The sequence below is a fragment of the Amia ocellicauda genome, chromosome 9 (genome assembly GCF_036373705.1).
Source record: "Amia ocellicauda isolate fAmiCal2 chromosome 9, fAmiCal2.hap1, whole genome shotgun sequence".
NCBI lineage: Eukaryota > Metazoa > Chordata > Actinopteri > Amiiformes > Amiidae > Amia > Amia ocellicauda.
In genome coordinates this window covers 20,955,541-20,982,827 of record NC_089858.1, presented here as the reverse complement: position 1 = coordinate 20,982,827, position 27,287 = coordinate 20,955,541, and the positions used below count along the sequence as shown (strand labels likewise).

The window sequence follows — 27,287 nt, the reverse complement described above, 5'->3', positions numbered from 1 at the left end:
AAGTGATTGTTTGTTTGTCTTGTTTGGGGGGGTGCAGTGCAATTAAGAGGTTTAAGTGTTTCCTCTCTACTACCATGAAGCCAGACTGACATTTGTCATTATAGTTGCCCATTCTACATGTGCATTGAAACCTAAGTTCTATCATAGAAAAGCAAGGTTTTAATATTTGACACAGTGATAAGATGCAGACACAACTAGTAAGGGAATATAACTTCACTCATTTGTTTTGCCAACCAACTGAATATAGAAACTCTGGGTCCATGTATATTCAAAAAATAGCCAACGTCATTTCAACAATTATGAAGCTGTCATAACACCAAACACATCTGTGAATGTTAGAACAGTACACCTAGTAGTAACTCATAAAGTAATTCAATTCTGCCTAGTTTTATTTCTGATGCCTTAGACTTGCGTCAGTGTTAATAACGTAAAGACTCTCATCCAGAAAGAGAAATGCTCTCCTTCTGAATGTCAGAACTCATCCCTGCATAGATATAGACTACTTACGGTTACCTTACAGTTAATAAAATACATCTCGTTACTGCAAACTTTCCCTTCCCGTCCGCAGAATACAAAGACTGCAAGCAATGGTAGAGTTTACCTGTGTTTTGACATTACTTGAGACACTGTGCTTGAGTCACAGATTAAATGCCCCTCTCCCTCTCGGGGTTTACATGGTTTTAGTTTATTGCACTCGAGATGAGCTGCTGTTTACCCGACGTCATGCGATTTCATAGCGAAGGAGTGAATTAATGTAAATTAGCTCTACATACAGCTCTCGCTCTGTTTTAGCAGGAACATTGCAGAACAGGTTTACATGCGCGAGAACAATACTCGAGACACTGGCTGTATTCAAAACCACATAATACACATACTACATACGAGAATTTCAACATTACTGAAGTGCAATATAGTCAAATACTTTTAAAGCTAATTGTACAGTGCACTGAGAAGAACTCTGATTTACCCAATCAATCTACAAAGAATCAGGTAATAGCACTACCTTTTAGAAACTTCAGGTACTAGATTCAAAACTTTGAGTAATTTCTTTGAAGAAAAAATAGCCATCTCAATGCACAATTTCATAATATTTATGTCCACAATTGCAAATAATACCATAGGAGCAACTAAAACCATGTATGTTGCTTATGAGCATTATTGGAAATAGGGAATTATCCTTGCCCAAGGACAGTTTCTTTCATTTAATGTATTGCCTTATAATCTGGCCTAAAAAAGTTAAGATAATGCATGGTCCAAATAAGAAAAATGATCACCCATACCCCATAGTGAGAAGGTGCCACAGCTTATTTATTTATGTTGCATTTGTTTATGTAATACATTTACATTATTTGGGTAAACCTTGAATAATTCTCAAAACTTGTCTAAAAGAACTCTCTTAAGGAAACCAATAGCAATCTTAACAGATTCTTGCTCTCATATATTTTTCTGAATTTTGTCAGCATTGAAAGCAGTCTTGTTAGGCTGAAATACAGACATGTTAATGGGCCTATTAGACACAAGTCTGCCCATGGGGAAATTCCTCATATAGCAATGTCATGGGGTTTTATTGCTGTAATAGGTCTGCAGGCAGGTCCATGCATAATTCTTTGTTGAACCATAGAGTTTGTGAGATACTGTATGATATTGTGTGAGAATGCTTGAGTGGGCTCTTTATGATGCACATGGGACTTCTGAAGAACACACTATACTGCATTACATTACAACCCTGATCCATCATTTGGTAATTTAATTTAATTTAAATGTACTGTTTTAGAAGTTATTTGTCATTTACTTGCACTGCTTTATATAAGTTTTTGCCACAATTCTGTGGTAGATCCATGATCCACGATAAATGTGACATAATGACTCATTGGAACGCCACAACTTTTTCACATAAATCCAAACTGTGTGAATAACATATTGAATGGCCAACAACAGGTAGAAATAGACTCCTCAGGCTGGCGTTATCTCGGACAATTTATTTCAGATAAGGATATCTGAAGAACATGAGCGATTAATGTGGTTGTTGAATGTTTGAATTGGCTATTATCATCTCAGCAGCTGATGTCACAAAGGATCCTTCACAGTAGGACCACTTCTTTATTCAGGGAACTCTATGAAGCAAGTATTCAATTCAGACCATTAATTTGCATTTTAAACATTTCATATTAATTGCTTATTTTAGGTGAGAAAATGAAATGGGGAGGGCTAGAGCTTCTTCCTATGAGTTGCAGCAGTCTATATGCTTTTGAAGGTTGAGACTAGTTTATCACCGTAATAGGAACATATTTTTCCACTTTTACAGTGTCATTCTCATGTCAGCTGCACGACCTGCTGCTTTTAATGAGGCTTTCGCATTATCTGCACTCTTGAGTTTTGGGGCACCTGCAGAGTATAAGATTGCCATGTTTGTGCTGAGTGAGCTGACAGCACCTGAATTCATTATTTTCTGGGACTCAGGGTTTCTGGGATTCAGCTGAATTTCAGCCAGGCGGCCAAAGGTGAAATGCAAATACTTTATACTATACTTTTGGAGCTCTACTATAATGCTTATAATCCACTATTTCTGTCTGATTTATGAAAACAACTGTGGCCAAGTTTCGCTGGGCTTTATTTCAATCCAGGAATACATCAAGTCTTTTGCCGAGTTTTATTTGTTCGGCAGGCTTTCTCTTGTCAGTTCAGCAGAGTGTGCCATTTGCTTTCACTGATAAATGAATAGGTCTTATTGAACTGAGCAGGTATACTGTCACTCACCTCAGTCACATTATAGAACCAGCAAATGGATAGCACAGGCTGCCTTTAACAAGTCTGGAGTTTGAGGAAATGAAGCCAAGTAGCCTCAGCCTCAGTCTCACTCTCACTAGACATTGATTGCACTGCAAGCCCTTTGATGAACTTTCTCTTTGGAACCATAATACTAATTAATTGATTGATAGATTAATTAATTAATTGGCCATTTGAAGCTGAACATAAAAACTCTGTTGTCTGTGCAAAGACAGCTGGAGCCTTAAACTCAAGTTTAAATTGCTAAGAAACCAAATAAGAGCCGTTGTTTCTAAAATATGTTCTAAAGAGAATCTAAAGTTAGGCATGTCAATTATTTGGAATTTCATGGTATTTAATTCTCTTCTTGAGGTCCCCTTGCAAGTACCTCCAGTGGGAAGTTGTACACTTTCTTTATTTAGGTAATAATTTCTTATATAGTTGCACCAGTGCTTTATAAAAACAATAAAATGAATGAACACAGCAGAGGCTGTGTTAAATACATCTCATAGGACTCATAGTTTAGTAAATTCAAATCATAATCTAGCATACGATCACTTCACTTTCAAACCAAAATAATCTTGTTATTTTCAGGCATGTTGCTACAATCTCAGGTTTTCAGAAGAATCCTAACTCTTACATCCTAAAACTGTGACACTTATGTATGTTTTTAATTTTTTTAATTTGATATAAGGAAGAGAACAACTACCACAACAATGGCGATAAGCATAATGGAAATTAGGGATACAAAATTATGAAATATTATGATGAGTTTGTGTGCAAATTTTTGAAGTTTGTAGAGAATGAAAATAAAGATTAGGCTAATTATATATTTTCAGTTAGATTTAGATTATTTAAAAGACATTAAAGCCAGTAATACATATATAGTTGTTTTTTGTATTATTTATCTGTGTATTCATAACAGCACATCCTTATGTGTACAGACACAAATGTATTGATATAATGGCTTCTTTGTGGCATTGCATTTTTATGTGTTGAAAATGTAATTTCTTGGATTAATGAAGCGTGTTTCGTATCTCATGGAATCAATACCATTTGGATCTGCTTATAATATAACTTTTTTTTTTCGGTTTAATCAACAGTGGAATGGAAAAACGTATAAAATTAAATACATTTCTTAGAAAGTAAGTAATGGCTAGAAGTTTTTAATGATAATTATATGTATTTTTATAACTACTACGGAGTTTCAGCAGATTTGCTAAGCAATGTGCAATCTGCATGCCTGTTTTAGAAGTGTATAGATACACATCTTGATATTTAGAACTGTCCTTTAAAGTCTTTTAAAATATGCAGGTATCGCTCATGATTTAAAAAAAATACCGGTCTTCATCTCTTTATTTCCCAAACGTGGCCTTTTATTGCTCACCTTATTTTGACTTCTGAACAGAAATGCCTGCCCAGTTTCTTTTATTTGTTAGACATTGCATTAAAATGCATTAAAAACAAATGTTGGTTTCCCAGCAATGCTTCTTTTCTTGACACTGGAAAAGGACAAGACCATGTAAACCAACTTTAAACCATCAGATTCCAGACCAATACTTAAAAATGTTTTGACAAAATGAAATAATGTGTTCTGTCTGTTGCCATGAAAGAAACATCATGCTTACTTCCCTTGGCAATCGGAAGATGTCCAGCAGTGCCATCAGCTCAGAATTGGCAGAAAACAATGGGACCCTGGTACACCCATCTACTGTCCAGAGAACTCGGTACACGAATGAGTGTCTGCAGGCAACAGTGAAGCATGGTGGAGGTTCCTTGCAAGTTTGGGGCTGCATTTCTGCAAATGGAGTTGGGGATTTGGTCAGAATTAATGGTCTCCTCAATGCTGAGAAATACAGGCAGATACTTATCCATCATGCAATACCTTCAGGGATGCATCTGATTGGCCCCAAATTTATTCTGCAGCATGACAACAACCCCAAACATACAGTGAAAGTCATTAAGAACTATCTTCAGTGTAAAGAAGAACAAGGAGTCCTGAAAGTGATGGTATGGCCCCCACAGTGAACCTAGAAGAATTTATGCGGTTTTGAAGGCAAAGGGTGGTCACACTAAATATGGATTTGATGTAAATTTTTCTACTGTTCACTCACTTCGCATTTTGTTAATTGATAAATAGAATCTATTAACATGTCTATTTTTGAAAGCATTCTTACTTTACAGCATTTTTTCAAACATGCGTAACATTAACAAGTCTTCGGTCTTATTTTTGTAATATGTACTTGTTGCTCTTTCCTTTTGCCACAATTTAATAAAGTGAAAAAGATCAAATGTGCTGATGTTTTTATGCTTTTATTAGTAGACTGCTGCTTACTTTGTTTTCCCTCAGTAATGTGTATGAATTGCCTCTTCTCATTATACATTCACAGAGCTTAATGGTCTACAAATATTAAAGCATCAGTGTGCACATCAAGGAAAGTATGTGTTATGATTTATACAGTAGATAAAATGCCATTGCTTTACTGCAGTGACATTATGCTGTTCATGCTTTTTTTATGTAAATCAAATGGAGTCTTTCAGGGATATTTATTTATTTATTTGTTCATTTTCAAGTAAACAATCAATAGGTTTTTAAGCTGTGCTTGTTTATTTCACAGTGCTTCATTATATTTAATGATATTAATCACTGTTTTGTTTTTTGTTGCTGACCTATTTCAAATTACATGTGTTATAGTAGGGGTATTGTGTAGCATGTGTGGCATCTATCTGTTACCTATTGATTGAGTAGATTATCGTTCAGTCTCGGCATTACAGAATTGTAGGGAATGTGTTTTTCAATAATGAATATGTTTCTGTGATCACACTGTTCTTCAATTAAGGCTACACATATGACCTGGAGGACAATTAGTTGTAGACAATTTGGCGTAGTGGTTTCTTTTTTTTTTTTTCTGCATTTCTGGACTGAATTCATAGACATATAAAATTAACATATTGGGATGGATGTAGTAATATGCATGGTATTTATGTTGTTGCATATAGAACATCATGCAGCATCATCATCTTTTCAGAGTACCACAAAATAGGGTTGTGTGTTGGCAAATACCTTGTGATATGATATCTATTACAATACACATGTCGTGATTCAATACATCACGATTCATCACAATATTTAATTGTGATACTTACTGAAGTGGTATTGAAAACCTCAAATAATATTAGGCTACTTCAAAGGACAAACTTGAGTTAATTCCCAATAACACCCCCTAAAAAATATATAACTAGATAACTAACTGCAAGCATCCTATTATCGACACTTTATTCTCAGAAGCAGTAGGACATGTTGACAGCACTTCATTAAAAATAAATGAGAACTTAAGATAATTCTGTAAGCATAAGTTAATATAATCCTTTGTATGACTTTCCGATTGCCTGTTCTGGATTTTGCCCATAGGGTCTGTTATTTTTAAAGGAAAAAAATAAATAGACCTGTATTTGAAAAACAATCAATTCAATGTATACCGGTGACTTGTTATCAGTGATCATAAATACACCGATCAGCCATAACATTATGACCACCTGCCTAATATTGTGTAAGTCCCCCTTTTGCCGCCAAAACAGCCCTGACCCGTTGAGGCATGGACTCCACTAGACCTCTGAAGGTGTGCTGTGGTATCTGGCACCAAGACGTTAGCAGCAGATCCTTTAAGTCCTGTAAGTTGCGAGGTGGGGCCTCCATGGATCGTACTTGTTCGTCCAGCACATCCCACAGATGCTCGATAGGATTGAGATCTGCGGAATTTGGAGGCCAAGTCAACACCTTGAACTCGTGATTCATCAGACCAGGCCACCTTCTTCCATTGCTCCGTGGTCCAGTTCTGATTCTCACGTGCCCATTGTAGGCGCTTTCAGCAGTGGACAGGGGTCAGCATGGGCACCCTGACTGGTCTGCGGCTACGCAGCCCCATACGCAACAAACTGTGATGCACTGTGTGTTCTGATACCTTTCTATCAGAACCAGCATTCACTTTTTCAGCAAATTGAGCTACACTAGCTCGTCTGTTGGATCGGAGCACACGGGCCAGCCTTCGCTCCCCACGTGCATCAATGAGCCTTGGCCGCCCATGACCCTGTCGCTGGTTCACTGCTTTTCCTTCCTTGGACCACTTTTGATAGGTACTGACCACTGCAGACCGGGAACACCCGACAAGAGCTGCAGTTTTGGAGATGCTCTGACCCAGTGGTCTAGCCATCACAATTTAGCCCTTGTCAAAGTCGCTCAGAGCCTTACGCTTGCCCATTTTTCCTGCTTCTAACACATCAACTTTGAGGACAAAATGTTCACTTGCTGCCTAATATATCCCACCCACTTCACCTGTCAGTGGTCATAATGTTATGGCTGATCGGTGTATATAGCCTAATACATAACATATCATGTATTATTTGTGATAAACCCTTACATCTACATTTTTAATACATTTCATGCAAAAGAATCAGATGTCACTGAATGAATGTGTTGTTGAAGACATCAGTCAAGATTTATTTTCAACGAGAAGGGCTTTTGCCCCGACAAAGTGAGACTCGGTACAGAAACTAAGACACGTTAGGAAAAGTCTGAAGAGACCCGGCAGCATGGAAACTTCACTCCAAAGTTTAGTTTTTCACACATTCTGATAAAGAGGCATTAGGCAGCCAATGACACACAGACTCTTCAAACTGGAAGCGTACCAGATCCACAACTTGCACAAAGCCTGTCTGTTTACAGCCTCTCTCTGCCTTCATATAGAGTGTGCCATTCCTTTCTCAGTTGTGCTCTTAGTCGATTGGGTATAGGAACTGAGTGTGGTTTCAAGCTGCACTATCAAAGCTCTGTCTACCCTCATACTGAGCCACAGTACTGGGGACATCCTTATTTAGGATTTGTAACATAGCCCCACTGTGCATCAATATTTATGGTTACATAATTTGGCCTGCATTAATATTCTAACTGCATTTACTTAAAAATGCACTTCTACCCCCACGCATACAAATATTTAAATGTTACATTTCCATGCATACACAATTTTATTTACAGTTTTTAATTGAGATGTACATTGTAAGCCATATTGAAGCTCCCATAGCAAATTGCTTACAAAATGCTCCCTCCTTCTCCTCCAAAAATAGTCTACAAGGCCCTGTGCCAGAAATGAGGATCAGAATGTCTTGCTTATCTTTCAAGATGAGAACTGCTTGTCTTTATCTATAGTATTTCCATAGCCAATCTTGAGGATTCATCTTTTGTAATCTTTAATTGGGTTGAGATTGAGGCCTTGATTTTTGAGTAATGTGTTCAAAGCCACTGCAGACACTCTCTGTCAGATCATAGCATCCATCCATGCAGTCAGCCATTTCTCTACATTTATCTTCATTTAAGGCCTGGCAAGGATTTATTTGCATTAGAAGGCAAAGCAAAGAACATCAGGTTTAATTATCCTTACATTATATCAACCAGTGATGAGCTCTGGGTTCAAATATCACTGTTGAGCAAATGTCAATATAAAATTGGAAGCATAGCTTGGCATTTAGATCCATCTAAAGTCTAAAGGTGTATGGCTTTTGATTTATGGGGAGTCATCTTTGGTTCTATAAATCAATTAATTATTAAAACATCATCTGAGTTTCTTGTTACTTGTTTTTGTTTTTCAATGGAAATAAAACATGGTTCAACCCAAACCGTGCACATCAGTCTTAAAATAAACAGCCCAAACACTGACTTGCAGCGGTCTAACTCACCAGGCAGAGCACAGAATAGAGGCTGTGGCACTCTATCATTGTCATAACATCTTATAAAAGCAGAGTTCTGAGTATTTTTCCAGCTGTGTATCTCGGGTTTTGAATTTTCGTCCTCAGGCATCTCAGAGGTACACAGCGGAATTCCAAATCAAGCAAAAGTCATTTCTGTTTTTCTCGGCCACTGCTAGTATAAGCAACTAAAAGCCCCCCTTCAAAAATTCTCTTTTTCACAGTTTGCTGCGACATTCACACTAGCTTCAGGGCATGGCAGTGCACAGGGAAGTGCGCAAAACAGAGTTAAAACCACAGGAAAGCCAATTGCATTAACAAAAAGGAGTACCATTTTAGAGTTCACATAAGTGCTTATTTATTTATTTATGTATGTATGTATGTATGTATGTATGTATGTATGTATTTATTCGGCTTCCAAAAATGGTGCCCAACCTTGATGAGCTTTGTTAACGTAAAGATCTTTGCACATTCCACTTATGTGATCTATAGAAAAGAGCATTAATCACTTTCTACATTAATTAAAAATAAAAGGTAGCAACATGGTTATGAAGTCCATGTGTGTGGTCTGGTTTTGCACCATTGGTAAGATATTTTTAAGCATTCACCAATGATATTTATTCTGACTTCAAAGTTTTGCTTTTCCCTGGCTTGAAACCATCTAGTTTCCATGTGTGGTTTGGGAGCACTTAGACTGCAAGCTTCACCCAGAGAGTCTTGATTTGGTTTGAGATGAACACATGCTCTCCACCCCTCAGAGCTCTTAGCATCTGAAATATTTATTTTTGAAAGCTGCATTCCATCATACCTGTACATCTCCTGGGATGAAGTGCGGACTTTATCACTGATCAGCCTGTGCCAGTGCATGCAGACATTTCCTGGCATGCCTGCTTAAATCAAGAATGATGCCTTTTTATTCAGATTTAGAAGAACAATTTGCTTAGTGCTGAAGAGTGTTGTATGTGTGGGTGTGTGAGAGATCTAGGGTTCAATTATCATTAACTTTAATCATCGGCAGTAGTACTCTGAGAAAGAAAAAGGATGAAGCGACCATCATGTGGAGCTTGTATTTTAGTTGACTTCAGCTTATTTTTTTATTCTCTTGCAGGTTGGCAAAACTATGCATTAAAGGTTAACAAATCCTACATTAAATGTGGGGACTGTCTCATAAAACATTCTTCTAGGTTTTTAAATAAGACCAGATGCTAGTGAGGACTCAAGAGTCCTGGAGATGTATTGTGTTGGCTGCCATCCTGGAATTTCAACAGCTTTGACTCGAACACCTCCACATTTTCTCTTACAAAACACATGGTGCTGCACCCGTACAATCATTTCTCAAGGAGGATCATTTTCAAACACCACAGGACACTGCAGAATTGTGCTGCTGGCATAATGAATAGAAGCTGTGTTCTTTATTTCTTTTCTTTTTTTTTTTTTTTTTTTTTTGAGAAAATTAATTTCAGGGCCTGGAAGAGTAGTCAATATATGCATTTACCTAGTAACAGAAGCACTACAAACATCAGAAATTATTCACATCCTCACAACTTTACAGTACCTCATAGTAGGGCACTATTGCGCATCCCTTGACTTTAGTATATGTACCTAATGTGATTCCTTAATATGAATCCTTCTATACAGATCTAACAAAGTAAAAAATAAATGAAATTAACATTCATGAATGACTTAAACTCTTAACATCTATGTTTCTTTATTCAACAAACGCTAATGTCTTTTGCAGTTAATACAATATGTGCAGCAAAATTACAGGAGAAGGTTGTTCACCTTTCGAGTCCTTTGACAATGTAATAAACATCATTAAATAACCTTTTTATTTCCCTTTTCATTCTTCTTAGACCATTCTTAGCTCTAGGTTTGTAAGCAAGGAAAAATCCCTGCAGAGCATTCTTAGATGGCGAGAAATGAGCCCCCAAACAGAATGTGTCTAAAGAAGAGATTTATTTTTGAAGTAAAATGTTCAGATGAGCTCTTCAGATTCCTGTCAAAAGAATATGTTACGCAGAATATCTTCAGCTGTGGCCCTCAAATGATTTCTCCCTTAGCTCATGCACTATGTTTTATTTATTATTGTTGTTATTAATATTCTACCACAGTCCCTTACATAAAATCAGTTATACAATGCCATAGCTCAGGTTTCCGCATCCCCATTGTTGTGTTCAATTCTCAAGCGGTGGTTATCTTTCAAGTTGGAAGCACTGCCCAAGCGGGAGGGGTTTCTGCGCACTTCTGTAGGAACCCGATCAAAACATCACTCTATCAAAGCTGCCATTGGCCCCTGCGCTCGTCACTCAGAACAGGTCTCTTCCCACTTAATGTTCTATAAAACAGCAGGTCTGGTGGGCTTCCCCCGAGTGAACTCCACCATCGCCGCGCTGGTCTCCTTAACCCCGCTGTCCGCGGAGTCACGTGACTTGGCCCGTCGCATGACGGAGACCCTGCTCCAGAGGGCCTACGAGGCTGGAGCCCACGCGGCTCGCCTGCGTAACACCGAAAGTCTGCTGGCCCTTCACCTGGCCCAGCTGGCTTAGGCCCTGGACCCAGCCACTGCATTACAGGCCCCATCCCCTATCAGAGAGAGAGCGGTGGTGGCTGACCTGCCCAAGGGGCCTCTGTGGCTCCTGTCTGCAGTTGTATTGCTGAGTTCCCCTAGCGGTCGCCTCGGGGCAGGCTCCCTTATCAGCTCGTTGCCTCAACCCTTGTGACATTTTTGTTATACAGTAACCCCTCCCCCTTGGGCAGTGCTTCCGACTTGAAAGAGAACGATGAGTTGTGAATGATCCACTCACAAGAAAGAGTAAACATGTCCCTTCACCAAGGAAAAATATATACGTCTTTCAAATGGAGATGATTTTAAATCAGCCGTGTTGGAATTTTGAATTGTTTGCATGCAAATGAAGGCGACTGTTCCCTTAGAGTCCTTGAATGTGCCCCTTGTTTTTCTGCTGTTACCTAAATAAGACGTTCTGGAAGTTAACTAAAAGATGTGCCTTTTCAGAAAACCTTCTTAAGTGGGATAAGAAGTCTTTGGGATGCCGTTTAATGTCCGGTTTATTTAAAAACTCATCTGATTGCATTGATTTTGTTTTGTATTTTTTCCCACACTCCCATGAAAAATAACTAGTCCTCAGCATTAAGCTGTATTCAGGTCACATCCAAATAACTGCAGTAGCTGAACTATAGTTTGTATTGCACTTATATTTTGTAAGTCGCCCTGAATAAGGGTGTCTGCTAAGAAATAAATAATAATATAGTTATTCTCCCCCATATCCTCAACAGCTCGGACTGCCTTTTTGTGTTTCTGTGTATGTTCACCCTTCAATTTATTTTTTATTTTTCCTAATTTCAGTGGATTCCCATCTTGACAGACTTCCGCAAAAAGGACACCTTGTGGGGTTTCGTTATCCATCAAACATCTTCTGACTTTCCCATTACCCTGCACCTGGGGGACTACAACATGGATGGCTTTCCAGATGCATTGGCAATACTGAAGAACACTTCTGGGAGGTGAGTACACCAACAAATCCCACTTTCTAACAACAGCTGACTAGAAAGGACTTTTATTGTACATCAGAACTTTCTGTGATGTGAGGTATTTTGGAATAATGACTGCAGGAAAGTAAACATTTTACATGAAAAGGCTCTAGATCTGCCTAGTGTTTATACCACTAACACTTTCAGCACTTTTCAGCACCATAACATCTCCTTTAGTCGATTTTAATCGGCAATGTGGCTTAGAGCTGATTCTTATCCTCCACGAGCATACAGTCTTTTTTAACACTTAACATGCAGAGTATGTGAGGGTGAGTAAGTGAGGGATTGTGTCCGCTGGAAGAATTAAGAACTGCTGATGTTAAAGAGGAACATCTAATCAATTATGAACCATCTAAAGTTGGAGACTAGATTTGAGGTCCATACCTCAAAACATACCATCTGTGTCCTCTAATGCGCATTCAAGCACAATACAGTATGTGTTTTTTTACCACCAGATAGACAAATATTTGCTCTTGTGCTGATTGGCATAACTGTCACACTCTTACTAGTGCCCTGAAGTACATCCTCCATTATATTGCCTCACTAAATATCCCGCTTGCTTTTCTCTCTCCATTAATAATCTGTTTCACAAGTACTCTTTTGTTGTTGTTTTACTGGTGTATTTATTCCCGCTGTTGTTATTTTAGACATATGCAATCTCTGTTTATAAACTCAATTAACTGCTTACAGAATATTGTCAGAAGGAGACCTTATTACTCATCAATAAATATTGTTCCCTTGCTCACCCACACTGTTATCCAAAGCTTGTGCAAACATTAAAGCCTGCCTCTTCCACTCAAAATGAAAGAGTGGAGCACTTCAGTCCTCTGGGTGAAAACTGTTATTTCCCTTTCCATTTCACTCTTTCTGTCTTCCTTCCTTTCTAACTGTGCATTGTTATATGGAATACATTGGAATTTAAAAGTGGAACAGTGGGCTGGCTAGCAAAATTAATGTTATGTAAGATCTTCAGATAAACAGTGCTGCTGTGAAAGGTAACAATAGTAAAAAAAAAATAATAATAATAATAATAATTAAAAAAATAAGGCTAATAATGATAACGACAAAAACATGCATTTCAGGAAGAAAGCACAAATTTCCTTATTTTATATGTAGGCTATTGTTGGGTTATTTTGAATGGGTGCTTTGACTCTTCTGTTTTTGTCTCTTCTCTGCCAAGGAAAGTGACAACAGCCTAATTTAAAACGTATAATTAGATTTTATATTTATTAATAGCACATTAGAACCAGCATGGAGGGCTTCAGGCTTGAGTCTTTATGTCAAGGGAGCTCCTGACGGCCAAGTATTTTTTTTCCTGTTTTAAGCTACAGAGAAACAGTGGGGTTTCACTTACATTTGGGTAACAACAAAAGGGTTAATTATAAGCATTTGAGTATTTTAGATCTGTTGCAATATTATAGATGTCTCATGAGAAAAAAATGAAGTTCAGTTTAATGTATTTCATGCAGTATGTCCTTTTGTGTTGAGTTCCCTTTTTATTCCTCATCCTCACATTCATTAACACAATATCTATACAACCCTTCACATTAACTTATTTTTATTTTCTTAATATTCTTTAGTGTGTCCACTGGCACTCATTTATTTAATCTTGGAATTCACAGATGGGAGTTTTTGAGCTCAGAGCTACAGTTTGTCCCATGCTGTGATGTATAGAAGACAAAGGACACCAAAATATACTTAATTAGCACATGAACCGAATTGAATACTGTCGTCTTAAGCACTGTGGTAACTATGTCATTTAGATATATTTTTCCCTGCTAACTAGGTAATCCTGTTTTCAGCATTATATGTATGTTCTCTTCAATGAAAGGTATTGTGCAGTGCAGATGGATACAACAAATAAATTAGTTTCCTTTGTTACTTTAAGTGAACTCTGGATTCTTACTTTGTTCCATACTAGATACTACAACAAAAACTTGTCAGTTTCTGACTCTTGGGGACAGTAATACACAGAAACATGTTCACTTCTGTATGTTTTAGAGAAACCCAATGGCAAGGAAAGCCGGGAGATTAGGGGGTTGGTGATGTTTGTTTGGTGAGAATCAGTGTGACACAGAGTTTTCATCTGAACGAAAATCCCTGTTTGTGCTGTGACAAGGTCTCTTCATGGTATTCGTTATAGCCTATAAACCAGGTTGCAAACAGTTTTTACTTGTCACTTCTCAGTGCGATCTGTTAAGTCTTCTGGACTTGGGCCTCGTTCAAAAGCATACCTTGGATTCTTATGATTTGTATACAAAATGCCATGGCTTTTATTAAAACCAGAAAGAGGTTCCTCAAACTGGGTGGGTAATTGAAAGAATAGTTTATGGTGTAAGTGTTTTCTGCAGGCTTATATGGAAACAGAGGGAAAATAAGAATTAAGCCAGAAAGACCCACATTGTTATTCAGGTCTACAAGCAGGAAGCCAGTTGCTAGTGGAAGTCATCATCTAAGATGGTGTCTGAGATATTCTAGCTAATGCCAAGCTGAAGACAGAGCCATGGCAGTCTGTGGAGGCCTGAAACTAAATTGAACTGCATAGTCCATGACAAGTAGTTAAGAAAACAATGCTAACACAGCACAAAAAAAATGTTGCTTACGCAGACTTTTAAAATGCCATTTCTTCCTTCAAATTCACTTATCAGAGTATGGAAAATAAGTAAAAGCATGTTTTCAAGGCAGTCATGATTAAAATGCCCTGTGAGAGCACAGCAATGCAAAGAGAAATTGTGCACTATAGGGATGAAGTGCCAATAGTACTTTTATTTATAGATTCTTGGTGTTATTAAATATCGCAAATATGGTTACCTTCTCCTTGATCTGAATGGCCATAAACTATCATTATGATAGCAGGTTCAACAGTAGGAGACTCAGTACATAAAAGTGCTTAGTCCTGGCACAGTTCAAAGCATATTTACTGGTGTTTTGTTGTTTTTCTCCAACTTGCTCTAGGATACCTATATCACACAATCTTTTATTTAAGATCCTTGTTTGCTGGGCAATCAAATGCGCTAGTCACTGCTTTCTCTTTCTTGTTGTAGGTTGTGAAACCCGCAAACTGTAGCTGTCAAATTAGATTAACATCCCCTGAGCCCAACAGTATTTGAACCTCACAGTTGAGAGTTCAAAGGACAGAGCATTTTTTTATAACATTTCCTCACATTGGAATAGAACAAAACTGAAATGAAAAACACGCTTTGTGTGAGAGCCATTATGATCAGTTGCCAAGCTCTGCAAACTGCTTTCCAGCCTCCTCCATACTGTTTGAATTGTATAATAAAGTTGCTGCTTTTCATCTGAGTTTCTACGGGGGTGCAGAAACTGAGATAAAGATATAGAAAGCAGCAGGGGATGAGTTGATAAAGCAGCTTTCTAAGCTCATCTGACAGGGCAAGCTGGAAATGCTCAAAATGGTAACGTAACTGAGCCATAGTGAGGAAGGTACGAATGGTGCGGGATGTGTTGGAACAGCACACACACTGATGGATCTACAAGCATCACACGTGAAGCAAAAGATTGTGATTATTCGAAGGCATTACTATGCTAGTTGACCTTATCTTTACCATTAATTTTAGCAGACTAAGGGCCAGATTAAATCAAAACTTTGACCCACCCGCTAATAGAAAACTACAGAACTGTGGCTTCATTTTCAGTAAGATGACACTTTCTTCTAATCAGAAATGTAACCGCTATGATGTACAGGTTTGTAGTTTGCTTTTAGCGGGTGGGTACAGTGAGGGAAAAAGTATTTGATCCCCTGCTGATTTTGTACGTTTTCCCACTGACAAAGAAATTATCAGTCTATAATTTTAATGGTAGGTGTATTTTAACAGTGAGAGACAGAATAACAAAAAAATCCAGAAAAACGCATTTCCAAAAAGTTATAAATTGATTTGCATGTTAATGAGGGAAATAAGTATTTGACCCCTTCGACTTAGTACTTGGTGGCAAAACCCTTGTTGGCAATCACAGAGGTCAGACGTTTCTTGTAGTTGGCCACCAAATTTGCACACATCTCAGGAGGGATTTTGTCCCACTCCTCTTTGCAGATCCTCTCCAAGTCATTAAGGTTTCGAGGCTGACGTTTGGCAACTCGAACCTTCAGCTCCCTCCACAGATTTTCTATGGGATTAAGGTCTGGAGACTGGCTAGGCCACTCCAGGACCTTAATGTGCTTCTTCTTGAGCCACTCCTTTGTTGCCTTGGCTGTGTGTTTTGGGTCATTGTCATGCTGGAATACCCATCCACGACCCATTTTCAATGCCCTGGCTGAGGGAAGGAGGTTCTCACCCAAGATTTGACGGTACATGGCCCCGTCCATCGTCCCTTTGATGCAGTGCAGTTGTCCTGTCCCCTTAGCAGAAAAACACCCCCAAAGCATAATGTCTCCACCTCCATGTTTGACGGTGGGGATGGTGTTCTTGGGGTCATTCCTCCTCCTCCAAACACAGCGAGTTGAGATTTTGGTCTCATCTGAGCACAACACTTTCACCCAGTTCTCCTCTGAATCATTCAGATGTTGCCAAACTTCAGACGGGCCTGTACATGTGCTTTCTTGAGCAGGGGGACCTTGCGGGTGCTGCAGGATATCAGTCCCTCACGGCGTAGTGTGTTACCAATTGTTTTCTTGGTGACTATGGTCCCAGCTGCCTTGAGATCATTAACAAGATCCACCCGTGTAGTTCTGGGCTGATTCCTCACTGTTCTCATGATCATTGAAACTCCACGAGGTGAGATCTTGCATGGAGCCCCAGACCGAGGGAGACTGACAGTTATTTTGTGTTTCTTCCATTTGTGAATAATCGCACCAACTGTTGTCACTTTCTCACCAAGCTGCTTGGCGATGGTCTTGTAGCCCATTCCAGCCTTGTGTAGGTCTACAATCTTGTCCCTGACATCCTTGGACAGCTCTTTGGTCTTGGCCATGGTGGAGAGTTTGGAATCTGATTGATTGATTGCTTCTGTGGACAGGTGTCTTTTATACAAGTAACGAGCTGAGATTAATCTCAGTTCGTTACCTGTATAAAAGACACATGGGAGCCAGAAATCTTGCTGATTGATAGGGGATCCAATACTTATTTCCCTCATTAACATGCAAATCAATTTATAACTTTTTTGAAATGCGTTTTTTGGATTTTTTTATTCTTATTCTGTCTCTCACTGTTAAATCACAAGTAATCTATTTTTTATATGGTTATTTTGATTAATTTTATACACATGCACATGCACACACACACACACACACACACACACACACACATTGTTTTTGCTCTTATCTTCCTGAGGCTTGTATAGTTAGTTAATGCAGATGTGAAGTGTAGCATACTGATTCATTCTGAGTATCTACTTATGGACAGCATAATTGCAACATAAGTGACATATGGTGCTATTCAGCCCACACAACGTATTTTCTACACTGTGGCCTGTAACGTATAGGTCACATGAAGATAGTGCCACTAAACTTATGTTTCAACATGAGCTCCATCTGCACTGTTTCAATATAAACTCACAATTACTAGTTATCTCATAAACATAGGTGTCCCATCTACCTTTAAAATCCCAGAGGTTGCCCTTTAGTACATTTTGGCAATGCATCTCAAGCTGAATTTAACTTAGCTATAAAACTTTAGCTATAAAAACTGCATGGTGTTCCCAACCCAATGTGTTGTTACTGGCTAATATCTAACTGTTTTGTTGTATGTACTTCACAATTAAACTGGTTTGTTTTGGTTAGGTGTGTTTTCAGCTACTTTCAGGATCCCCCCTTTGTTCAGTGATTTATTGATTTATTTAAAGTCAGTGAAGATAATTTGATTTTGCCATTTCGATTAATAATATTGTCATGTGCAATTTGCTTGTTGTGCGGTTGGTTTGACAGTGAAATTAAACATCCTCGAATTAAGTAGTTTGTAATATCAAAATGAACTGCTCATGAATGTATTTTGTTTAGGAAACAATGTTACCCTCTGTCTCTCAGATGCTGCTTTATTTAAATCAAGACTTCCTCTGTTCAAGAAATGGGTCAAGGTAATGTGAATAGATGCAGGCCTAGTGTTTTTTGCCCCTTATTTGTGTATATGTGTTTAAAATTTAAACCGGCTGTCTATTCGTGACATGAGCTGCAGTGTTGACAAGATACATTAAGTCATGTGTTTAACTTCTGTAAATCAAAGTCAGATTCTGTCACAAGAGATATTAACTTGATGGACATAGCACACTTCCAAGACTACAGTAGTCAAAGGACCATTTATTTAGTCTTATTAATTAATGTTATGTATTAGCAGGCTTAGATTTGTGTCAAAATGAATACAGGGCACTGAAGACGCATTGCTATGCAGTGACATTGTGATTTATAGTCCACTGGGTTTAATGGCGTATGCATTTCTAAATGTAGAAGAGTTTAATACAGTTTTAATTGAATGTTATTTATTGATTCATTACATACTATTTTTTTTGTTACTACTTTTTGTTCCAATTCATTAGATTAAAAGGGAACAGTCTGTAGGTTGTTTGCTGGAAACAAAGTTACATTGTAAACAGATGTCTGTAAAAATGATCATATGTTAATAAAAATAGGTGCAAAATTATTTTTTCCCTTAAAAAGCTAACTGTTAATTGAGAGCTGTTATACATTTGTTCAGTCCTGTATTTTAAGACTTGTTTAAAGCTGCTCAGGTAAATATTCCTGCAACTGGCATTCAAGCACTTTCAGTAGGGCATTTTAAGTTAGGACATGTCCTATTACCCCATTACATTAATTATTTATATGTATTTCCTGGTAACACAGTCATCTTAGATTACAGTACAATGTAATCAATGCAAAGAACAGAAACATGCATTTAAATGTAGGCTGATTAAGTAAATAAACATAAAAAGCTATTCCTCACAAATGAAAAGTCATTAGCAAAAACTTTTTTTTGTATTGAAAGGTTTTGGAAATTGTTTTGTATTGTTTTAGTTATTGGAATTAATAAATTAATAAACACATTATGTGTATTTTCAAACCTTCTGTACTGACCCTAATTCCCTGGCTGCATGTGTAACACTGCCCTTTGGAAATGCACACTTTTCTGTTGTGCAGTTGTAGATCACCATCGTTAATGCTCCAGTCCTGGATGGAAAGCAGACTCTCCAGATTTCCATTAGTGGCTGCTAATAGACCTTGTCGTAAAAAGCTGTTCAGCTTCACAGAGAATACACATTTCTCAGAACAGCAGGTGCACATTTGCAGCTTCAGCAGTGACAGCATGTCCCCATGTTTCTCATTCTCTGTCATTTTCAGCAACATGCCAGGCTTGCAGTTCATTATAAAATAATCTAAGTTTTATTGATTTGTATCAGAAATGCCCCTGGCCCTATATAATCTTGATATACTGTGTGTGTATATGTACATTCATTTTTTTGTTTTGTTTTAATATATATATATATATATATATATATATATATATATATATATATAATATAGTATTGTTTATTGTGTTCACAATTTGACAATGTATTCTGCCTACAGGTAGATCCATCAGTTTTATTTATTTATTTTTTACCTTGTGCATGTTTCTTCAGAAATGTAAATACCCCAATGTGATACTTGTAAGGGACTGGAGCCTTTCAGTGTTGAGTGATATGCTGCTGGCATGCCCCTTTGAAACGAGTGGCAAGGAGTGTTATTAGCATGATAAAGAAGACAGTACAGCTTTATGATTGTCCCTTTGGGAGGCTCGCGGAGTCTGAACATGTATAAGACATTATGTTAAAATGCATAGAAAGTAATCTATTTAAACAGTTATAGTCAATTACAGCGACCTGTTGGTCAAGCCTCCCCACCTTCTGCAGTGCAGCTAATTTAACAGTGCACTCAACTGTGATGAGAAAATTGTATAACCACGAAAAGGGTTATCCAATGTACATAAGGTGGATACTTTTATTTTGTTTGGTAGATTGGTGTTATTTTTACATCTGTTGCTACACCCATATTAGTGCCACCCCAGTGTGCAGAGCTGTTATATCTGCTAAGTAGGGCTTTATGTTCAGAGAACCACTTCAGCATTAGCCAGGATAATAAAGGTGCCTTATGATTTAGCAGGCATTGTTTTTCTCCAATACTGGCTGTTTTATTTATAGTTTCTGCTGTCTGGAGATAGCAATCCTTCTCTAATTATTTGAAAGCCCTGTTTTGGGAAACTGTAACTTGGTTATGAATGAAATGGTATACCTAGTTTCATGTTATGCAGAATATGCAATTTTAGGGTTTTAATAAAAAGATAGAAAAAAAGGAAGTTGACTTATTAGTCTGAAAATGTCATAATGTATTATGATTATGATGCTGGTTCTATTTCAGATGATATGTTTATATTCAGCAAAATAGACTGGTTATCAATTCATGGAAAATACAAAAAAAAAGTTATTTTAATTATGTTATGGCTTAATGAAAAAGAGATGAATAATAGAATATATTGTATTATTATGTTCTGGTTTGTTTTTTATAGTATTATTACTACTAGATCCGGAATTACTGCTCTTGAAACAAACAAACAAACAAGAAATGAACCTGTAATTCATTTTAATTAGTCATTTTACTGAACATAGACATTTCTGTCACGTATTGTGATGACCAGTGCGGTCTATAGTGAATAGTGATGGTTCTCGCAAGTTTGCAATACAAATAAGACACTTTCAAAAGCCTATGGGATCTAGCTTCCGAGAGAACTTCAGAATGCTTCAAAAGTCAGAAATTGGAGAGGAATACAATGCATACTGTGATTGGCTATGCTACTTGAAATAGTGTCCAAAACAACCTTTTACTAGATGCCAGTTGTCTGTTAGGTATCCTTGAAATACCATATTGCTAGCTGATGGGAGTGTTTGAAAGTGAAAAAGAAAGAAAAAAAAAAACAAAAAAACATAATTATTTTGTAAGACATATTGACTTGCAGAAAGGAAAAAAAAAATACTAACATAATTAGATTGTGTGTTGTTTGTAGTTGTTTTCCTGGCCATTGTGTGAGTGCAGGTTCTAATGGGACTTGCTGCTGGATGTAGATTGTAGGGCATTACAGTACATGTTCTTTGGGTTTCTTTGTGCAGTCTAATTGCAGTATGAAAAAAAGCTAGATGTTTTTCTATCATTATTAATTAGAACCATAATGCTCCTTTGAATGATAGGTGTGAAAAGTAATAAAAATGGCAATACTTTTGCACCTTCAAGGTGATTGCCTAAAGCTCTTGATAATGAAGGAAAAGCCTCAGACCCAGAAAGTGTAGCCTATTTGAGCACTCAAAGCAGATAAACTGTTTAGCTGTTCGTGTACATGTTAACAAGAGCTCCTTTTACTGTTTTCCTGTGAATGAAGGCTGTGATGTAACAAAGCAGCACCTCAGGAGTTGGCTGTGATGGTTGCAGGGATTTCACTCCACAAATAAAGCACTTTTTGAGCATTCCTATAGCGTTTTCCTTGTGTTACAAGTCAGTAGAAGACAGTCACATTATTTCTGCTCTAATTAAACTTTTCCACTTGCTTCCTGAATGCCCCACATGTATGAAAGCAATATTGTTTTAATTGAGTAAATATCAGTCTCCCTCAGCTGAATTGAGAAACTGGGCCTACCCTATGTGTTAGTGCCTCTGGGTTGTGTTTAACTATACTTCAAAGCATAATTATGATCTTACATATGTGTTCAAAACTGTTTTGCAATACATGTTATCTGCTTTTTTGAGAGAAGGTATCAGCAACTGTGCAGAAATGCATGTTATTTCTTTCGAGTTCTTTAATCCCTTAAAGCCAATTCAATTACCTTTAAATATTTATAAATTTGTTATGCATCTTGCCACAAATTGGAAAGCATCAATTTAGGAAAATATACATGTCCTATAAATCTTATCTGTTTCATATTTATTGGTTTAAATGCAACCTTGTTTTGTCTGTCATCTGTAGATTCAAAAGGTGATGTGATAGGTAGGTTTTGAAAATGGGTTTTGTAAATGGGTCTTGTACAGTGGGGTGCCCCTATCTCCTTTGCTGCTACATGGACATTTTGGTGATGGTGTACTTCCTGTTTCTGTGTGCTTTCGTGGATAGCAAATCCCTAGTTTTTTTTTTTAATTATTATTGAGTTTAGTCTCAATTGAGCAATGGTTTAGTGTTGCTAGGCAATGCATGTCCTTGATAGTTCTGAGCTACAAAAGATCAAGGTTGCTGCTACCATAGTAAGGTTTGCTACATATACACTCAGACACGTGGATGAGAGAATTTAATTTAGTCATTAAGAACTATCACCCCTTCTGTGTAAGAGGCATCATCAAAATGTATCACAATTAAAGCTAAAAATGTGTAGTCCTTTATGTAGTGCTTGTTTCCTAGCTGGCTACCAAAGTGATTCAGGCTGATGAATTTTGTATACCACTTGGGGAAGGTTGTGGAAATCTGACTCGGTTACATGGGGCTATGTTTGTGTTCATATCTAAGATGGTAATCTGCAGTGGCATTGCCCGGTCACCCCTACCCCACTCCCAAGACTTTTAACAACCTCTGCTTTCTAGTTTAGTTTTGCTTTGCTTCCTGACAGATTTATTCTTCTGTTACGAGTATGTCTCCCCGGCATACCAATGAACTGGTGGTGATAAAAAAGGTTTTTAGACTCCCTGCATTAATTGAAGCCTCAAACACAAAGTCATCTGTTGATCATTCACAAAAACAGATTTCAGACCTTTCACCCCCTCCTCAGGAGCAGAAAATTGTGGAAGTAATTATAGTCTGAGAATCAATTATTACTAACCTCATGATGATGTTTCATGTAGCTGACAGTGTTCGGAGGTAGGGAACAGCAAATGGTATGTCATTACCATGAGTTTCTCCCCAACATTTTCAAGAAGCAATTAAAATGCCAGGGCTCCAACTGGCTCCCTGCCTATCTATGATGGACATTAACTTTGCGGACTTTCAGGGCCCAACTCAGAAGAGGCTGTAGGAATGGTGAACGAAAAGTTGAATCCCAGAAATTGCAATCAGCTAAAGGTAAATTGACAGCTCCTGACCAAATTGGCTCTTGTCAGGTGAAGGGTTTTTGGCAAATTGCAGGCCGAGTGAAGTCCTTGATTTGATGAGATGGTAGCTTGGAAAAGCAGGTGCTAATGTGATTTTTAAATCAATACAAGAAACATGTGTACTTCTAACTTCTAAGTGAAAGCCTCTGAAGAACACTCTGTCTCCTTCTATATTTCTAATTTATTATCCAAGAAAAAAAAGTTGGACAGGAAACTGTGGTATAAGAAATGATTTTTAACTGTGTTTTGTGCCGTGCATTTGTGGATTTTGTTTTTCTTGTAGAAATAGATTTGCAGCACTTCTAGAATTTGACATGCCCCTAGGTGGTTAAAGGAGGTGTGCGGTATCACTACAGCAGAATAGATGTCTTACTTACGTTTCCTCACCAAAGAATTGGGTCTCCTTTAGCACTGATATTCTAGGCAGAACTCTGGGGAAATAATTACTACTTCTGAGCTATAAAAAGTAACATGTACTACAAGACACCCCCAATCTACCTGGTCTCTGTGCTTCCAAGGACCAATTCAATCTTTACATTTCTCAACTCAAATTGGCGAGCAGCCCAGGCTGGGTGGCAGTGACACAGGGTGGCCAAAAAAACGCACACCACCGTTGCTACCTGTCAATCTCTTAATTCAGGAAATCAGCAGCTGAGTTCGCGGTCCTTAGTCCATAGAGCTACCCTCAGACATGGCAGTGCTTCACAGTAAGAGTCTTTAACAAACTACTTTTCAATAATTTGCTTTAGAACAGAATATCAGCAACTGCTGGCATTTAGGCTAAATAATAAACTATGTATTCTTGCATAGTTTTTAGGGAATTTTGCCCCTGTATTGCCACTTTGTTTAAAAACAAAACTTCACTAAGACAATTTTTAACAATTTAGTTTTGTTTTCAGTTTCTTATTCAATTTATTCTTTCTCCTCTGTGTTCCACCTCCAGGTTGATTGATTACCACTGCACAGCCTAAAATATCCTGTAAGCATAATTACATCCCCACAGATCAGTAAGATCAGGAGCCTGTTTTGAAGGTGTACTCAGTGTAACTCTAAAATGAACCCTGCTGAAACATGAACATTTGATGTCAGTTCCTCAGCTGGATGAAGTAAAAACACACTTAAATACACATTTATGAATGTGTTTAATGACTTTGTGTTCACTCCAGGGTAAAGGTTTGCTAAAAGATCCATTATTATATTACACAAGCAGCTCTCTTAACACCTAAGATTTGTAATGATTTAGCAGATCTGTGTCCCTTATTTTTTCATGTACTCTTAATACAGCAAAGGAAAAGGCACATGATAAATAAATATATGTTGCTCAGTAGACCCATCTGTAGAGTCACAATCTTATGCTATATACACGGTAGCCCTTCAGCTTTATTTTGTGCAATAAAAAAGCAGCAGAGCAATTGAACAGAATCTCCCATTTTCTTTTAATTCTGTGCTCATTTACTACATTTGTGTTTCCGAAGCCTGAGCCGCTATCAGTAGAAGGTAAATGGTATTAATTAAAGTTAAGAGAAACAAGAGGCAAGAATAAAAGAAAATCCCTCTGTAAAACCTATTAAAGAATGTGATGTTTTAAAGAAATACCGTATTCACACACAGAACACTGTCGTAAAAGCTTGTAGGTGTTTTATTAGTTTCCTTTTAATATACCCTTTCCATCCTTCACTGACTTGAGATGTAATCGTGACCTTGTGAATTCTGTCCTTCAAATATCTTTGGAAAAGAAAGAACAGAAATGTACTTTTGATGAAAGTGAAGTCCATGGTGTAGGTACAGCTGACGGGTCATGAATAACAATGGGCTGCTATAATGCCTTTCTTGTAAATTTATAAAACATCAAAGACCCTTTCCTTACACTTTTATTTTTACACATTCTGAACTCGCAAACAGTAAATAGGCTAGTATCTGTGATGTAACGTGTGATGTAAGGTCCTTTTGCACACTGCAAGATATAACCAGTAAATTAATAATGGTTGTAGTCAAAAGAAATTAGGGGCAGATCTGCTAATTAAAATTACTAGTAAATGTTAGAATGCTATTTTGGTGTTGCACATATAAGTGTTGTCTTTGACAAACTATTGCATCCTTACTGCAATTTTTATTTTATTTTGTTGGCCTATTTTTTTTTTCTCTATTGTATTTAAGTTATGTGCCACAAACCATACTGTGCATTAGATTTTGTATTTCCTTCAATTAACTAACATGTCATACATTTCAAATAATAATATTTGTATTTATTTCTTAGGAGTCGCCTTATTCAGGGTGACTTACAGTTTACTCAAGAAACATTTTATGGTATTACAAAAGTGCAGTAGTACAATCAGTACAAAATACACAATAATAAGCATTCATCCTAGTACTTTACAGGGTAAAGTGAGAGAACACCAGATGTTCAGCTGTGTTCTGGATGAGCTGATGCAGGCAGGCTGCCATAATTGGCAATAATAATAATAATAATAATAACAACCTAATATGACTACATATACTGTTCAGTATAAAGTTTAGTGCTGGGCCATTGGAATGAAGTTGTGAAGCCATTTGGTTTGTCATTGTTATGTAAAAACATTATTTTATCTCCAAAAATATTTCTAGTATTCATGAAAAATCCTCAGTCTACTTGGCAGCCATCCAAGTAGCCGTCTCTCAGCAAGGTGACAGTGGATTAAAAGGAATAAAAGGTGATATCAGTCTCTATAGTGAGCAAGTTATATCTTACAATATATAAATATATATAATGTTCACAGAATCCAGTGCAATTGTTTCCACTTTCTTTGAATTCCAGCTCAAAGTAGGCTTATATTTTTATTTCCTAAATTTGAAGACTGCTGCAACTGGGATAGTTGACAAACATAAATAACCTATGGTATGACTGAACCTTAGGTTATTTATTTTTGTCAGCTTGAGACAGATTTCCAATGTGTTGCCATATCCTGTTGGATAAAAAGTTACCATGAAAAATAAGGTAATAAAGCAAAGAAATAGTGATTCTAGTTATAACAGTCAAACAGTCAGGGCTTTTTTTTTTTCTTTCTCCACAGATCTATCCTCAAAATATTAAACCTGTCAATTTTTTTTCTTTATGATTCACTGTAGTCTTTTGCTGTTTCAGGTATATTGCAGGTACATTAAAGCACTTTTTTCCTTTTTTTTTCCTCCTGGTTATAGTCACCTTTTCTTTTTTCTGTCGTTCCATATCGTTCCATCTCCAGTTTCCTTTCTTTGCTTGTCAGGATTCTTGAAAGTTGCCTGGAGTGCCTACATACTCCCCATAAACACAATGTCTCTGTGCTGAGCACTGATGGACAGGTAGCTGCATAGCCAGTGGTCAAAACCTGCTTGCATTTTGTATTCTGTGAATGATATACACTACAAGAAGAGAGAAAGGAACAATATATATATATATATATATATATATATGTATATATATATATATATATATATATGTATATGTATATATATATATATATATATATATATATATGTATATGTATATATATGTATATGTATATATATGTGTATATATATATATATATATATATATATATGTATATATGTATGTATATATATATATATATATATATATATATATATATGTATGTATATATATATGTATATATATGTGTATATATATGTATATATATATATATGTATGTATGTATGTATATATATATAATGTATGTATGTATGTATGTATGTTTGGCACCCTTATGCTATTCCATCCTCAGAATTGCAAGAATGTGGTTCGTTTTCACATGCTACAACTAAGGCAAAAGCTAAACTTTTTACAAAAGTGAATGGTAAAGTCAGTACGTCTAAAAAGATTGAAGCATGAAGCAAATGAGTCAAGTGTCAAGAAAAATGTTGGAAGTGTACTGCTCTAATTCCTTTGGGTATGATCTACTCCTATAAACTGTCTAGTTGCCCTCAAAACGTGTCTGTTAAGATAACATTTCTCAATCTTATTTATTTCTTTTTTTCTCAGCAATCAGCAAGCCTTTCTCTTGGAGAATGTGCCGTGCAACAATGTCAGCTGTAAAGGAGTTGGGCGAATGTTCAGGGTCTACTGGGACCTCTCAGACCTGAATCATATAACAGGTGCCGTCTTGGCAACCTTCTTTGACATTTATGAAGATGTGAGTGCCTCTCTATTAATTTCCCCTTGTATGTTAATTATTTT

General features: G+C 37.1%; 1 protein-coding gene across 1 annotated transcript in view; it reads left to right on the top strand.

Moving 5' to 3' along the window:
- itfg1 (integrin alpha FG-GAP repeat containing 1) overlaps nt 1–27,287 on the top strand; it is a 105,673-nt gene that overhangs the window by 39,779 nt on the left and 38,607 nt on the right. The window contains exons 10-11 of the mRNA XM_066713711.1: nt 11,870–12,027; nt 27,093–27,243. Coding sequence (XP_066569808.1) covers nt 11,870–12,027; nt 27,093–27,243 — 309 coding nt within the window. The remainder of the gene's footprint in view (nt 1–11,869; nt 12,028–27,092; nt 27,244–27,287) is intronic.